Below are 17,182 nucleotides of genomic sequence, written 5' to 3' on the forward strand. Positions count from 1 at the left end.
AGATCAGGCTACTCAAGGCTCCGTCCAACTTGGCCTTGAACACCTCCAGGGAGGGGGCAGCCACAACGTCTCTGGGCAATTTATTCCAAAGTCTGGCCGCCCTCGTACTGAAGAATTTCTTCCTAAGGTCCAATCTAAATCTATTCTCCTTCAACTTAAACCCATTTCCCCTTGTCCTGTCAGTGGACACTCTTGTAAAAAGTCCCTTCCCAGCCTCCCTGTAGGTTCCCTTCAGGTATTGGAAGGCAGCTGTTAGGTCCCCCCGAAGTCCTCTCTTTTCCAGACTGAACAATCCCAGCTCCCGCAGCCTGTCCTTGTAGCTCCAGCCCCTGGATCATCCTTGTGGCCTCCTCTGAACACGCTCCAACAGATCCACGTCCCTCTTATGGTGGGGACACCAAAACTCGAGGAAACATTTATGGTACGTGATCCCCTCATAGTGACTGTGACCAAAGATTTGCTGCTGGCACGAGCTACTGAGTGCCCCGTAGGCAGCGCAACCAGCACAGGCAAACCAACAACGGGAAATCTCCTGCGGCCAGCTGTCCTGCAACGACACGGGGCAAAAATCATTCCTCTCCCAATGAACCTCCTAACTACAAACATTCAAAATTCTTTCTTCAATTTTTAACCTCGGCAGACTTCTACTAGCTTCACAGAAAAGTCACTCACGTCCAAGAGGCGCTCCCAGGGAACGTGGGAACAAACTGCAGAGCTGCAGCACAACAGAACAAAAACTGACAGTGTGAGACAGCACGAAGCAAATGGGATTATTCACAAAGATCCTCAGCGTTTCATTTGCAGAAGGATGATCGACACCTCTCCAACACACGCTGCTTTGGAGAACTGGTCACAAAAGGCATCTTGGAGAAAAGACGTGCCTTTATCAAGCGGGCAAAACAGTCGCCTTGAAGTTAGAAACAAGACCCAGCTCACCTGAATTGGGGCATTCTTGCAACGCCTTGGCCATCAGAGTATTTGCAATATTCTTCAGCCCAGCTCTGTACTCTAAACGCACAGACTCCAACCTGGTGAGGAAGAGACTCAGTGAGGATGTTTAGTACAATATATTCACTACGTGGGAACAAATAACGAGTCCCACGAAGATCCTTAAGAATAGCTACCTACAAGATTGCTAAAGCACTTCTGGTAATTAGAAAAAAGTTGTTAGTCCAGAAGAAACTCTAAGATGGGCACGGTCTTAAGTTCCAGGCTCAAATAGCTGAGGAGGCGTAAAAGAGCCGGCCCGAAGAATGCATTTGCTTTGTAGCCAAATTCATTTTATCTCCACTACTCACCAGAGATCTGGATTCTTTGGATTCTTCAGGCGAGACTTTTCCAAGATGGCTCTTGCTCTGGTCAACTGCCCAACTTTCTCCTCCAGCCTGGACAGCAACAGCCACAGTGGTATGGAATGGGGGCACTTTTTCAACTGGTTAAAAAACCCAAAAATTTACAAAATATGGTAATATGTAGGTTTGAAAAAAATATTTACGACCCCTACAGAAAAAACCTTCCCTCCCTACATCAATATTACTTTCCTGACTGATGAGTTTCACACCCAAGGACACTGATTACCATTTAAAAGAGACACAAGCGCTCTGTAGGCCACCTCCTTTCACTGTGTGTACTTAAAAGCTCATTAGGAGTGGGGTTTTTTTGAAGAGTTCTGCTTTTAGTCTTTATGGTCTTAGAGAATTATTGTGCAATGACTTTCTTCCTACCAGTGAGGAGTCAAGCACAAAGCAAGCTCTCTCAAGCAAGAAAGTGAATTTTGCACACAGATACAGGCTAAGAGAAATTCTTGCCACTTATTTCAAGGTCCTCATTTTTCTTTATTTTTTTTTTATTATTTTAACCAGTGATGGAAAGAATAGAAATCAGTCCTTTGGTTAGTCTGGGACAGAGCCCTCTCACAGGCTTTGAATTTTAATTCAAGGCCAGATATCTCTCCGTGCCAGACAGACAAAGCAAACCTGCAATAACACACATCTTACCCCTTGGTTATAAGCCTCCCGCGCCTTGTCTACCAGCTCCTTTTGTTCCTCAATTTGTCCCTTCATCATCCACAGCTTGGGGAAGTCCTCGTAGTGCTTCAGGGCTTCCTCACAAAGCTCCTGGGCTGCGGCAATGTTCCCGAGCACCCACTCCAACTTCACGGATTTCATGAAGACCTGAGAACAAACCAGAGCTGTTACCACGAGCAGCCACCGTAAAACCATTCGTTCGTTGATGCTGTGGCTTCCGACTTTCACGCCTTCATTCGAATGTTTAGTGCTTGTATAGTTTAGTGAATGTATCATGTTTGTCCAAAAGGCACAGCTTGAAGAGCACAATCAGTTAACAAATCTGAGCCTCCTTCACCGACACAAGGTGACCTCCTCAGATCCAAGGTACCAAACCACCTGCTTGTACTCACGACTTCACGTTGCAACTCTGACCCTGCCAATTACAAATGGGCACACAGACTGCTCTGCCCCCCAAATGCCTTTCTGTTGGTTGCACACTATGAGAAATGTTACAGACCAAAAGCTGGAGAGGAGCTCCCCAACTGACAAGAGAGGAAGAGGAGAGTGTAAAAAGGTCTAGGATGAAGCACAAATTGGGTGGGGAGTGACAGGGGCTGGATAAGGAACTCATTTTTCTTTTACTTGGACAAGTTAAAGTAGTTCTGTACGAACAGCTGAAAATCAACAACGTTTATCATATCAGAAGTAACTCTCGAGAAACACAAGGGCGTAACTTTATTCAACAGTCTCGAGCAGAGCTGCCTTTAGCACAGTAAGTGTGAATCTTCTGTGAAAGTATTTTCTCTTTCTTTTTTCCACGACATGCTTTTATGCAACAGGAACGTTACACAAACAGCTGTAAATCGGGAATTTCCTGACTTTTGACATCTGTGTAGAAAAAGCGAAACCCTTCCCTCAATCCTAGCCCTTCTTCCCCCCTGTCGTGCCGCGATGTCGTGTCGCAATTCGCCCGAGAAGCGCCGCAGCGAAGCAGCCACACGCCTCCAAAGGGCAACGGGCAAGGAGCCATCGGGTGAGTCCCTCCGGCCACAGAACTGAAGAACTTCTCCTTCCATTTCAACCCCCTCCCGGCCAAGAGAGGTCTCAGCCTCTCCCCTCCCCTTCACACGTCCTTACCCTTGCAGTGGGGGCACTGCTGCGAGCTTTGGCCAGCAGCCTCCTCGCTCTTTCGTATTCATTGTTTTCCGACTCGAGCTTCACGGCAGCCAGCCAGATCTCCTCGCTGTTGGGGTTGGCCTGCGAGAACATAAAACGACAGACGAGTGCCTACAGTGAATCAACAGCAGATTTAATCCTTCGTTTGATCCAGATTAAAATTGAAATCAGAGCTTTGTCAATCCACACCAGGATTTTATTTTTTTTCAGCTCAGGCTCCTCCCAATCTTCTCTAACCTTTGAAGTTTATAGAAATTCTCCAAAACAGACGCACAACACAAAGATATATGCCAGTTGAGAAGCTGGATGCTTCTCAATTGTTGAAAAGCAGTAATGCTTGATCTTCTGAACTTCCAGTTTAAATACTGAAAAGATCACAGGGTTTACACCACAATGAGACCCTCATTTTATTATCCATGAGCAAAACATCTGAAGCTCGAATTCCCAACTGAGGCCTGTGAACATGTCTCCTATAAAAGTCATTTTCAGTGGCCACCACGTCAAGAAGTCTTCAGGATGGTAACGAAAAGCACCAAGAACAAACTTAGGAAGTTACCTTCCATCTCAGGAGGTGTCATTTGTTTACGTTATCTTTTAGCTTTTAAGCCTCATTCCCAGTGTTAGAACTGCATCCAGCTGACAATTCCCTTCATTTTGCTGCATATTAGTGGTGCAGGAGCCTGGTTAAATTAGGGCAGACCCCCACCTTCTTTACTGAGGAGAGAGGAGACCCAAGCCACGGGGATTCTGATCCGTGCCTGGGAGCCACAGTCATAATATGAACAGTTTGCGAGCTCAGAACCCGACACGGCCCTACTGAAAGAGGAGTAACGCACCCTCGCTCCCAGCTTGGGGATTTTACAGGGGAACATTTTGTCGCAGAGCAGCAGAAGCCTCCATCGCTTTGAAAAGCTGCAGGAATCAAGTGTCGACAGAAAAAGCCTCTTGTCCTGCTTTGAGAACTTAACACCCCAGCACGAGTCTAACATACCCACCTGGAAAGCCAGGGCCAAAATGCTTCTGGCTGCTGGCACGTCTCCCGCCAGCCACTTCGACTTGGCTCCCATGAGCCAGAGCACTTCGGCTTTGGGACAGTGAGCGACAGCCCTCTGCAAAAGAGCCTCCAAGGATTCTCTGAGACAAGAAAGAGCAAGTTACAATCGCTCGAAATGCGGCCAAAAGGCAGCTCTCGCGCACCGGTCCCGCTATCGCTCAATGTTATAAATATTGTCGCAAAGTCCAACGTTGTAAACCGTGATAAGTTGTTTCATAACAAGGAAAGGGTGGGGCCCGTTTTCACAAGGGTTCTGAAATCAGCCCTCCACAAACGGCTCATTGTTCGGACACCTTTGTTTGATAGCCTGCACACAAACAGTGCCTTTAGCTCGGGAAGAGCCACTCTTCTTAACAAACCTTAGTAGAAACTGAGACAGGAGGTTTTTTTAGAATTATTAGATGAAGCTGGCTCGATCTTACTGAAGTATTTCTTTTTTTCTCCTCTAGAAAATATAATTTTCAAGGCAGAACAAGGTAGAAAAAGCCAGGGAACAACATCAGAAGCAAAAACATAATTGATCCAAAAAAAAAAAAGAAAAAAAAGGCTCGAATGAGGCAGTCACTTCCACACTGCAGCCTTCTTGGCTTTAATAAGGATGATTTCACACGTGCAAGTGGTCTGCCGCACAGATTGTTTGCTTTATTCTAAACTTTGGCCAGAAAGTTTCAGACGTGTAAAGCTTTACGAATAAACTCAGAAAAAGAGGCCTCAGCTGGGACAGTGTAACACCAATCTTAATTCAGAACGTGATACACATTCACAGGGTGTTTATCAGAAAACGCCAGAGATGCTTGGAAGAACTTGAGTGATGCAGTTTATCTGTGAAAATTAAATTAAGCACATGCTGTATATTCTAGGTGATTTGTATTCCCACTTCTTTCTCGAAACGCCTTCTCAAAGACGAGGGGTCCCTACCTCGCCTACTCACAGCTATTTTTACCAAGCAGCTCCTATTGCCAAAAAAACCCATCTTTTACAACCTCATAAAAAGCAGAAAAATATTCTGACCACAACGCTAACAAAGAAGGCCAGACCTGCAAACAACACCAGCGAAGTTTCCACCGGCTGAGCTAACTCTGCCCGTGCAACGCGCCGCTCCACGGATCAAGCTCGGAGCTTTTCCTCCTCCCCAGCCCATCGCTCCAGAAGGAGGTGGAATCCCTCCACCTGAAGGCTACGCAGCACACCCACCTCGTCCCGTGGTTCTTTTCGAAGTACGCCGCTCGCAGCCACACGCTCTTCTTGCTTGGGAAAACTTGCAAGGCATAAGCATAAATCGCCCGAGCACACTCCAGAGCATTATGAGCAACGCACTGCGGGAAAAACAGGTCGGAATTAAGTCAGTTTACAGTCGTATCGAAATCAAGAAAGAATTACACCTGCGTAACCCAGAGGAATACAAGAATTGGGGCATTATGTGTAACAGAACAGTTATTATCAGCTTTTCCAAAGGGAGTAGGGAGGAAACTTTCAAGCATTCATCTGTCAGAGCACAAGGATCACTGCGGGACTGGCAAGCACAGGCCAGCTTGGAACATCAGTCAGGCCTTGTCAAGGGCTCTCAGGTTTGCACTTTTTGTTTTTTACAGGCACGTCTATAAGCACCACAGCCCGTGTTCCCTACTGCCATTAAGGCCGATTCAAGGCCAGCGAAACAGGCATTTCTCATGCTGAAATATAATTCAGTCTTTAGCGGGCATTCAACTACTCCCCTAAAGCAAAGAAAGCCCCGTAAAACTTTTACTAATGTCCCTGTCGAGCCTTGCATTAACTCTTGAGTTACAACGTTCATGCCTTGAAACCCACCTCTCAGCTCCTTTAAGCAGACCCTCAACCTCTGCTGATGTCACACAGGCAAAACGCACCCCCAGGCCAAAGCCAGCCAACAATCGACCACCAAATCAACCTTTTGCTTTGCAAAAATTCAGATCTGCAGTGCCATAACCTCCTGAGAGGCAGACTGATCAAACACAGGCAGGTGCTGTGGGAATCACATCCAGCTTGACAGATTAAAAAGTCATTTCCCATGCTCCAATTCAATTTCTCCAATTAACAAAAATCAACAACCAAACACAAAAGGAACGAAAGCCAACACTGCAGCTGGACGTACGCTGTCTGCGTCTTCCATCCAGGTGTGTTTCCGATCTTCTTCCTCGATCCCAATCCCAATCACAGCTCGCATGATCGCCTGGCACGTGGCCACGCTTCCAGCTTTGTCACATTCCTCAGCATCCTGGAAACGAGAGTAAAGCCCTGCTCATTTCTGAGAGCTCAGCACAAGAAGTTAAGATTCTGCAACAGCAGCCTCTCGCGTGCAAACGCCGACACAACCATAGGTCACCGCCACATAACAAATATCTTATTACTCAAGCATATCTTGACACTAACTGGTGAGCACCCACAAGGAAGGTGCTAGAGTTGTACAAAGAATCATTCAGAAGCTGGTTGAGAATCAAAGCTCATCGACTGCATCCTCTGAAAAAGAACAAGTTTGACAACGCGTGACTTTTCCAGCCTGAAGTATCCTCTTCCAGCTCCCCTGACCTGCTCTGGGCTGGGCCAAGCAAGAATTTGAGGAGCAAAAATCATAAAATCAAAACTACCGATCTTCTGTCAGCTTTGGGTTGATCCTTAAGTCTCAACAAGGGCTAAGCAATAAATGAATTTAAATGAATATGCTCTCAACCAGTGTTAACGCTCAATGGTGCTAAATTAAAACTGCAAAAGCTCTCTCACCAGAGTGTACATGGGAAAGCAGTTTTCTGACACACAAAGCTTTCAGAAAGCCAAGAGTGTCTTGCTTCAACTTGTTCCAAAGACCTCCGATCAGATAACAGAAATGGAACGGTTCAAGTACCAAAAAGGAACTCGAGAAGACTCGAGAGGCTGTAGCACTGGGTTTCTCAAACAGATGTTGAAATTAACCTTTAATTGTTTTACTGCTGGAAAGAAAGTTACAATTCTTTGAGATGTTAACAAAGGATACCCGTTTAATGTTAAATACTTTGTTCATTCTGTGACTACTTCACACAAGCCAACAAAGAACCAACAGGATATTTCCTGCCTGCTGCATATGCAACATTCGTACTGACTTCTTACAACGATATCTGACAAAGGCCTCTTTGGCAAAAAGATACCTTTTAAGCCAAAAGAGACATGTTAAAAAACACATAAATCCTTCACCGGAGGCTTAAAGCCTCTGTCCTACTTAAGGGAGCAGCTGCTTCAGCTTGAAGCTGGTTATTTTCAAGACAGAAGCACATCAGACATTCCTCAACACAGCTACGGCGTTGGTCCTCCTCAGGTTTTTAGTGACCTCTTGTATCTTCACGGGGATCTCTACTGAGGAGCCTTGCGCTAAATTCCTCCACCCCACAACATGTAGCATCTGCAGTCTCCCCGAGAGAACCCGAAGAGTTCATCAGGGTCTCTACCCAAGCCCAAGCAAATACCTGTATCCACTGCTCTCGGTTGATTTCCACGCCGTTAGCCCTTAGAGACGTGATGGCTCTGTCAATGATTTTCTCCACCATCTGGGTGTTTCCATTGGCTTCCTCCAGTTTGGCAGCAGTAATCCAGATGTGACGATCTGTCGGGATATTCTCTCGGGCTTTGTTAAGGACTTTACGAGCGTTCTCATATGTCTCCAGCCTTGCCAGCGCAAGCCACAGCTGCGGAGCAACAAAAGATGTATTTTAGATTAGAACAAGGAGATGACAACGCTGCCGTACGGCAACAGCAGCCCGACGAGATAAGCAGCTTTATGCTGTTTGCTACTGGTTGGCAATTGGCCTCAAGTAGGACGAGCAGGCTGCAGAACACCAACAGAGAAAGAGCAGCAACTGAGTCTACTTGAGTGTAATCACCTCGAGATATTGTCTCACTTTGCTGGGCTGCCACACTCTTTATTTTCTGTCCCCACCACCTTTAAAACCGCTGAACATCACAGCCTGGTTCAGCATTTGAGACGAGCATCTTGTTTCAGACTCCCCAGGCTACACGTAACTTGTTCTCACAACTGCCGAGGCACTAAGCATGAACAGGGCTAATTGGCTACAGCAGGCACAGCAGTAACACTGGCATAACTAATTAACAATTACACAGGAAAATGAGGCATATAATGACCACCGGCCAGTAAACTCTGGAGAAAAAAAAAGCGCAGTCCGCTACTCATCACTTCCTTCTCACCGTGGCGTAAAGCAAACTCAAAGCCGCGCTCTCTGCCTTTCGTTTTCAAAGCTCTGCAGCCAGCCTAAAGGGGTGCGTAGGGGGTTGCTTTATTGTACTTTAAAAAAACCCAAACAACTTACTTCTACGCTTGTGGGACAGCACTCCACAGCCCGACTCAGCATGATCCTGGCATCCTCAGGTTCTTCTAACTCCACGGCTGCCTTCCACAAGCGCACCGAATTTGGAACGTGCTCAAGGGCTAGAGAGGCAAAACGATTACGTCAATCAGGGCCAAGTAGCTTACCGACAAGAACGGTATTTTTTAAAGATGATGTATTAAAGGGCTTTGTCCTGTTACAGATGAAATTTCCTGAACGAGAGAAGGGAGGGAACTGTATTTATATTAGCTCTTGCTTCAACAATGCAAATTTAAAACCCGAACATTAAAAAACTTTCTAAATAATTTTAATTGGAAACAGGTTTTAGAGAGCCAAGGGCTTTTTCCCTGTACAAGCTCTAACTCCTCCTCAGTAAAACACCCAGTTGAACAAAATCCAGCATATGAGTACCAGTAGAATCTTCAAAATTGAGTAACCTAATCATCCTTTCCAAAAATGGAGCATCTTCAATACTAATAACACAGCCTTGCTCCTTGTCCCTTCACAATTTAGCTTTTCCGTAGGCATCTCCTGACAGCTTCATGGATCCCAGTTTAGCTTCTCAAAAATGTTACTGGCGCACTATGCAAAAATAAAACAGGAGGATGCACGAAAGCTTAAAGGTACTGGTGACATGAACACCTTAAGTCACTGAATCTGAAGTGTTCTGCCAGTAACCCAAGAGGGGCTCCAGCTAATTAAGAGTCTTTGAGGCATCCTTATTCTTGTGTAAGAGTTCATTACTGCTGGTAGAAGCCGCACACGCTGCAGATCATCCTACCTGTGCTGTCTGAAACACTGAAGTCTAATCAACAGCTTGTCTGCCTCTTCATAACCTCGTATCTTAACAGCAGGTTGAGAAACTAAAGGGCTTTTTAGCCTTCTGTTCCTACAACTCACACCACAGGTGACCAGTACTAGCAGCTTTTGCTCCACTGCTTCACGGTGTCCGTACACCAACGTGCCACAGGGGCAGAGGACCGAGTTGCACCCTTCTCCAATAAAACAAGTGCAGACGTGGGTGAGAAAGGGCATGAAACCCACTCTGAAGCCAGCTCGGCCTCCAGGCAAGGCTGTTCCTCTAAGCACTGCCACAAAGGCAGAGGCACTCTGCTGAGCCTCCCCTGCAGAGCACATCCCAGCCCTACGGAAATGCACGCAGCCTTTACAAGCAGCGATGCACTGGAGGGTTTGGGCATTAACCGCTTCTCCTCGAGTCTGCAGCAGCAGGAGATATTTTTTTCTGAAGCGTTTCAAGTGAATATCAGCCTGCGAGGGCCAAAAGCACCACTCAGCAGGACAGAGCGTGTTTTCGTAGACCAAGCAATTGATTTTTAGACCTCAGGATATATTTTAAACACTCAGCTCACTGGCTCTTCAGTCAGAGAGAGGCTCTGCTGCATAGCAGGAACACGCACAGCCAACGAACAAGAGAAGCACTTTATGAAGCATCACACTTCACTGCCATTACCTTGCAGCCTTTTTTCATTTCAGGAGAAATAATGGGTTAAACTGCTGCTTATCTTAAGACTGTATACCCCAAAACAGCTCCAAGCATCATATCACTGACGCTCCCTGGGTAGCAGAGGAGCAGGGTGAAGCTGTCAGCGAGCAGAAATTGGGAAGGGAATGATAAATCATGTTCCGTTCCACTAATACCTTTGTACCAGGGATTAAGTAGGTGGTCCCAAAAACTGAAGCAAGATGCTTTTCTCTTTGCAAATAGGATGTTTAAAGCACAACTCAGTACTTAATGCTCTCAGACAAGATGTTCTCCTACCAGAGCTGGACTCACAAATCTGTATTTGCTCAGCATCTGTCATTGCTCACGAGGAGGACACAGACTGTCACAGAAGCAACATTTCACCGCATGCTGCACTGCTTAGTCCATGAAAATTTTAAAAAGCTACTGAATATTTAATACCTGAACTCTTACAACTTCGAACTGCCTCTCACCCTCAAATCTGTTTTTGCTCACGTAAAAACGTTTTTCTGTTCAGCATCTGTCATTGCTCACGAGGAGGACACAGACTGTCACAGAAGCAACATTTCACTGCATGCTGCACTGCTTAGTCCATGAAAATTTTAAAAAGCTACTGAATATTTAATACCTGAACTCTTACAACTTCGAACTGCCTCTCACCCTTATGCAGTAAGAGGTCATTTCACCAGAGATGTGCAATTTTACACACAATGGTAAGAGGTAGGAGGCAATTTACTTCCTCTGAAGCCAAACCATTCGATACTGCTTCACGATGATTTAGTAAATGTATCAAATCCAGACCCATTTCAAGATTAAAGTCAGGAGATGATCTAATCTCTACTGATACAGGCACAGCAACCTAAAAGTAATCAAAGAATTAATACTGTGTACCTGCAAGGAAGGCCTGTGATGAGGACAACACAACAAATTGCTGTTAAAGGGATCAGTTTGAAAAAGACAGTAATTCCACAAGAGAGGAAAACCAAGTGCAACACAACGGAAGGTCTAAGTTTTTAGGTAAGCAGCACTGTTAAAAAAGAACACAGAACTTGCCCCAGTAAACCCCAAGGCCTCTAAAGCTCCTCTGCCAGAAATGACTGTGGTCTCCAACAGGCTACAGACTACTTGGAACTCAAAGTTCAGTATCTTTTCAAACGTATCATAAGACGACAGTTAAAACACCCTTTACGCCTCAGAGCATCATTTTTAAATCACTTCCATCTACCCATCTAACTCTGATCAAGCTGGAATCGGGTTTGGTAAGTGAAACATCACTTTGCAGTTGCTCAATGACAGCAGTTTTATGTTGAAGGATGTTTTACAAACCCTTCAACGGTTCTGCTCTTTGACTGAACAGCAGCAAGTTCCCCCGTTAAGGCACACGTTACTAATGAACACATTTGCACCAAGGATGCACAAAAAAAAATAAGAAAGGAAAAAAAAAAAGCACTTAAACTTTTGGATACAACTTGAAGAACACAAAGCAACAGAGAGGGAGACTCTGACTTTGCTCCCTGCCCCTGCAGAAGCTCTCACCTTTCCTGAGGACACGTTTCTTCGCACGGATGTCTGTCTCCAGCTCTGCTGCTCGGATGTAGATTCGGACAGACTGCGGGAGGTGACGGACAGCTTGGGCCACAACAGCCTTGGCTGTATCCCCAGGCTGAAGCCGAGCAGCTTCTAACCAAACATCCTCACTCTGTCAAGAGAAAGAAACAATCTTCCTTTACATCAAACCAAGAATTTAAAAGTGGAGTTTCTAGTTAAACATGCCTTCTTTTAACACTGCAGGTAATGAAGTTCTATCAGCTATAGCCTGAGAAAAGCTTAACAGGGAGATGTTGCTGCTCATAACCACGACCTTTTCCCACTGCCCTGCACGGATCAGCAGGGAAGCAAAGCAGTTCTGACCTTGGGGCACATCTCTGTTCCTTTCATGATGAGGTTTCGAGCCACTTGGAGTTTGCCAGTGACCTCCTCCAGGCGGGCTGACGCTATCCAGGCTGGCGGATGATGAGGATTGGTCTCACGTACAGATTTCAGGAGCAAACGGGCTTTCTTGATATCACTGAAGGAGGTGGAAAGGCGGACAGAAAAGCATCCAGCACGTTAGCAAACCGTTCTCCTCCACCAGTGAGTGCTTCACAGTTAATTCTTGGCAGCCAACTCAGACGCACAGTAACTGTGACCTCAAACTTTTCCATACTCGTGACACAAAACATACATTACCAAACAAACAAACTTACCAATACACAGTAACACGAGATCACAGTGAAAAATAATGAGGGATTTACGATTTTTAAGAATTACAGCTAGGCACTTGCACTTGGAAGCTGGTAAGTGTTAGTATGAATATTTGATTTAGACAGTAACTCTTTATGAATCAGGTGTCAAAAACTTCAGGTTAAAGAGGTTTTCAAAGGTCATCAATCAAGCCTAAATTACCAGTACACAGGCACAATGAAGCAGGTTATTTTATGGCAGGCAGCCACACCCTGCCATCACTCTGGCATGTTAGTCTGGGGATAGAAGAGAAACAATCCCCACAATTGATGCATCCAGGTCAGACGTTAAATACATCAGTTGAAAGACTATACCAGATCTCATGTGAAAAGAATTCACCCTTGAAAACTCACCTAGCATCTTTCCCAAATTACATGCCAGCTGAAAGCCACCCGCTCAGAGAGATTTCCATTTATATATGCAGGATCACAGTCATTGCTAAGAGGATAAATCGGTTAATCCTTCTTAAACTTACTTGATATCTCCTCCATGGGTGGGAATCATCGAATTCAAGTCTGTCAAATATCCTTTGGGGTCCACCACAGTCTGGCCACTCACGGAGTCTGACACCTGGGAAAGTCAAGTTGGCATTACTGAAACAAGCATTCACAGCCCCACAGTTTGCCTGCATGTGCTAGCTAAAGACTGGAAAAGAAATGGCTGCTGTACAAAAAAAATCCTAGACATTTATCTGTTAGCGAAACCAAGGCAGGAGGAAAACACAAAGTCTTGCTTATTAACTTTTTCTCCACTTCTAAAACACAAAACTTGAACGTTAAAAATCTGGCACAACCGAAAATGCAGAAGCTGAGCAGCTTGGCCTTCCATCACCATGAGGTCTGGTAGCTAAAGCCCACCTTTTTAGTTTAAACCAGATCTAGATGGAGAAAAATCAATGAAAAACAAGCTAAGAGCAACTAAAGAGGAGTATTTTCCAGCATTTTGAGCTGCATCCCTGCACAGGACAGATGTTTCCCTTGGTAAAACTACTAGTGCTGCTTGCCTGAAGTTCACTGGTCTAACAGGGAGTTCGTTCTCTCATGACGACCACAACTTGTAGGGACAAACTTATCCCTCAGGAAAATTCATTTAGAGCATGAGATTTGAGGAGGAGGACTATAGAATTATTTCACAGCCAAGCCGTTTCTTCTAAACACCCAAGAGAATTAAAAACTTTCCTAAAACCAGGTGTTAAGCAGCAGCATGACACCAACACAGATCCTCCTTTCGGCATCCTCACCTGGCTGAGCCTCATGTCCATCAAGGTATTCCTGGCTTGGCCAATCTTCCTCATATCCAATTCCCCTGTCCCAGGGGTCATTAAGCCTGGCGTCATTCCTCCTGGATACGGCGTATTCAAGCCCCCTGGATATGGAGTATTCAATCCACCAAATTGCTAAAAAGAGGGAGAGAAATGCATTTAAATTACTTCATTTTCTGCTGGCGATAAGGCAAATACTTGTTAATATGAGTGGTCCAGGGTTGAGGCAAACCATTAGGTGAAATTGCACTTTATTTTATGTCCCATTTTTGCAAAATATTGGCATAACAGTAAAGGAAGTAGGCTGTGCTCACCAAAACCCATTATCACCATTCTGCAGCCAGAGAAAAGGGGAAAAAAAAACCACTTTCTTCCATTTTCAACGCAAAAAACAATCTCTCCCTACCTATCCTTGAGTTTTCTCTGGCAATGGGTATGTACTGAAAGCCTCTGGCAAGCACAGGAACTTCCAGTAATGCCTTTGACAGATTCACAAACTGCACAGGGTTTTTTGTGGGTTTTTTTTTCCTCCAAACCCTGCTAACGAACGCCCGGTTCAACCCTTGTCTCCAATTATGACTTAAGGGAAACATCTTCGTCGGGTTTGCTCTGTCCTCACCGTTTGGCGGGGGTCCACAGAAGTGTGATTCTCTCCCGACTGCAGGTGCTTTGCAAAGAAGCTGTCGGGTACAGGAGTCAGCTTCTCGTAACGAGGATTCCTCTGACGTTTGTTCCTGGCGTCACCAACTTCTGGAATGCTCAGCCACTCTTCCTCCGTGACCTCCGCCAGCTTCCGCTGTTCAAACAGGAATTGTCAGCATTCTTTGCTGCAGAAATTTCTTCTTTTTACCTGCTCTAATTCCTCAATAGCTTTTTTGTTTTTCTTGGAAGAATCCAGATCAATTAAAGACTTCAAGGTCAAAGATCAGATTATTTCTTTTTTCTAATCCAACGTACAAAAGAATTAGATGCGTTTAATTAGAATTTGGGTTTAGTCCAGATTAAGGTTCCAAATCAATTCTGTCATTAAACTCAGTGCTACAAATATTCAGATTAATCTCTGTGCCTACAGCATTGAGCGTTTTATTACTAATCATGAAACAATAGCTTAAATAATACATTTTATTTTAAAGAAGCTTCAGAGTCAGGAGATCCTACTCAACTACTATTCCCACACCAACCAGTTATCCCTCCCCTCAAAGACAGTCTAGCACCTGCTCAACAACAGATGTGAAGCTGCAACAAAGCACAAAAGTCCGTAACCGCACAACTGCCTAAAATTATACTGCAGCACTCAAGAGAGCTTCCACACCACGAGCTGACAGCTTCACGCTCATTTTTCCAATAGAAAGTCATTCTAACCTGGAGAGTCACCAAGTAATTGTTCGCTAACACGCAAAACAGGAAATGCAGAATGTACATCTACCTCTCATATGCCATAAAGAGAAAAGTCACGTTTCAGACAGTTTTTCCTTACTTTCAAGTCTGAAAACTGCTGCTGGATCTTGGGTCGTTCCATACGGTATTTTTCTATTTCCTCTTTTTCTCGTTGTTCCCTTAGGAAAAGAAGCACTGAGGTTACACTCAAAGTAACACCTGGTAAGTCTTTAAACTAATAATTCATATTACAAAGTGCTTGATCAGAGCTAAGACATTAAAAAAAGGCATTTTTTCCCATCTTAGATTATCAACATTATGACAGAGATGTCTTCTCAGATAAGACAATATCGTAGCGTAAAACCAGACAACTCTAAACGAGTGAACGTCAGCCTTTAACATCCTCTCACCTGGAGACCAGGGAGTGAGTTTAACAAGTTAATTAACACTCCCCAGTTCCATGACTTTTCTAACCATTTCCAGTGTTAGGTACTATGGGATGCATCACAACCAGCCGCTGAGCACCTCCCCACATCATCTCAATGAGCTACAGCAAATCTTAGTTAACGATAGGGAAGCAATTCGACCACATGGACTTGCAGAGCAAGTTGTGCAGAACACCCAGCACCCTTAAAACCTGGAGCCAGGGGGTCAAAGGTACCACATTAAAACGAGCGACAACTGTGAACGCTTCTGAAAACGTACCCAGGAGATGAGGACCAAATCTGAACTGCAAAATGGAAGATAGAGGAAAACTCTAAATCAAAAAGTAACTAGAAAACAGCTGGAGGTAGTGTTGTACTCCACCCTACCTTCTTTCTTTTCTGCGTTCATCCATCCTCTTATCCAAAGCTGCATAAATAGCATCGGCTTCCTCGTCATCTTTTTCGTAGGGGCCGCTTGAGAACAGGCTCCCAGCGTACCCGTTGAACTAAGAGTTTGGAGAGAGGCGAAAAAAAGATATGAAAGAAAAAAAAAAACATCAGTATCCTCAGTTCAAAGCTCCAGTTACGTTCCTGCTACGGCCAACAGTCACCCAGAACAAGGAAAATGCAGGAGCAGGCTATTTCTAACAACACTGCATCGGACTAACACGTCCCTAAATAAAAGCAGTTTGCTTCTACCACCCCCAGGGTTTATCCTCCCACAGCATTTCAAAAGCAAAGCTGCTTCAGGATTGCTTCTCTTTCAAAATTGCTTCTAGGAAGCAATAAATGAGACCCCAGTATAGAAAAGCCATTTTCTTACATTAATCACTTCTTTTTTCTTTTTAAATTACTGAAAGCAAACATAAAGAGAAACACAATGTGTAACTAGCCAATGTGGGATTTAAACACAAGAGTCTACACAGGCCACATAAAGACAAAGCGTGAGAGCTTAGATTTCATAAAAACAATACATCCCCTGAAGTTCTTAAACTAATATTTTATTTATGGATCTCTTCCTGAGACTCTCAGGGCTCTGTATAGATAATCAAACGCAACACAGGGCTCAATGCCATAACAAAAACCTGCAAGCACTACGCCATTCTGTAAAATGCAGTCTCAAGAAAAAAAAAAAAGAAAAGAAAAAAGTGCTGCTAGAAATTACAGAAAATTCTGGCCTTAAAACCTCAGTTAACGTGGGGTTTCAGAGCAAGAGAGCAATGAGCTCACGGCCTCCTCTTCCACTTGGAGAAAAACACGTCCAGGATGATGAAAATCCCATCACCTCATCATAATTGGTGTCGTTCAAATCTTCGTCGTCATCGTCGGCCGTCTGATTTTTTTTCATCTGATCCCCAACAGTTCTCTTCCCCGGCGGAGCATGACGATCGTCCACGGGGTCGTTGGCGTCGCGCGCAGGGCCGATATCCGAGCGGGTGGTGAAACCCGTGGCTCTGGGTGGACAAAGCAGTAGCACCTATTTAGCACCCTGCAACCCTGCTCTCTGTCACACAGGCAGCCTGTTGAAATCATTACTTAGAACAGGCAATAAATACGTGATTTTTCTGCAAAAAATGGCACCAGCCAGTCCCCATCCCTGCTGTTTGTAAAGCCTGGGTGAGAAAAAACATGCTCTTAAAAGAAGTTCATCTACAAAGACACTGCAACCACCTGGCTCAACGTTTTACCATCCATCTTGCACCAAAATGTTCTTTATCTTATAAATTGTCTCTCTAGGTTAGACACAGTAAAAAGGGCCGGTCCTGCAGGCTGTAGGGCACAA

The 17,182-nt window shown here is 44.8% G+C and overlaps 1 protein-coding gene across 1 annotated transcript in view; it reads right to left on the minus strand.

Moving 5' to 3' along the window:
* Positions 1-16,853, minus strand: part of PRPF6 (pre-mRNA processing factor 6) — a gene marked incomplete at its 5' end in the record, with an annotated part of 21,647 nt that extends 4,794 nt beyond the window's left edge. The window contains 17 exons of the mRNA XM_009866295.1: positions 937-1,028; positions 1,299-1,432; positions 1,998-2,174; positions 3,147-3,266; positions 4,181-4,319; positions 5,434-5,555; positions 6,353-6,475; positions 7,695-7,913; positions 8,553-8,671; positions 11,590-11,752; positions 11,965-12,121; positions 12,812-12,906; positions 13,577-13,732; positions 14,217-14,393; positions 15,075-15,153; positions 15,787-15,905; positions 16,685-16,853. Of these exons, the coding sequence (XP_009864597.1) occupies positions 937-1,028; positions 1,299-1,432; positions 1,998-2,174; positions 3,147-3,266; positions 4,181-4,319; positions 5,434-5,555; positions 6,353-6,475; positions 7,695-7,913; positions 8,553-8,671; positions 11,590-11,752; positions 11,965-12,121; positions 12,812-12,906; positions 13,577-13,732; positions 14,217-14,393; positions 15,075-15,153; positions 15,787-15,905; positions 16,685-16,853 (2,360 nt within the window). The remainder of the gene's footprint in view (positions 1-936; positions 1,029-1,298; positions 1,433-1,997; positions 2,175-3,146; positions 3,267-4,180; positions 4,320-5,433; positions 5,556-6,352; positions 6,476-7,694; positions 7,914-8,552; positions 8,672-11,589; positions 11,753-11,964; positions 12,122-12,811; positions 12,907-13,576; positions 13,733-14,216; positions 14,394-15,074; positions 15,154-15,786; positions 15,906-16,684) is intronic.
* Between the last annotated feature and the right edge of the window lie 329 nt (positions 16,854-17,182).

This window comes from Apaloderma vittatum, unplaced genomic scaffold (assembly GCF_000703405.1).
Source record: "Apaloderma vittatum isolate BGI_N311 unplaced genomic scaffold, ASM70340v1 scaffold17623, whole genome shotgun sequence".
Classification (NCBI taxonomy): domain Eukaryota; kingdom Metazoa; phylum Chordata; class Aves; order Trogoniformes; family Trogonidae; genus Apaloderma; species Apaloderma vittatum.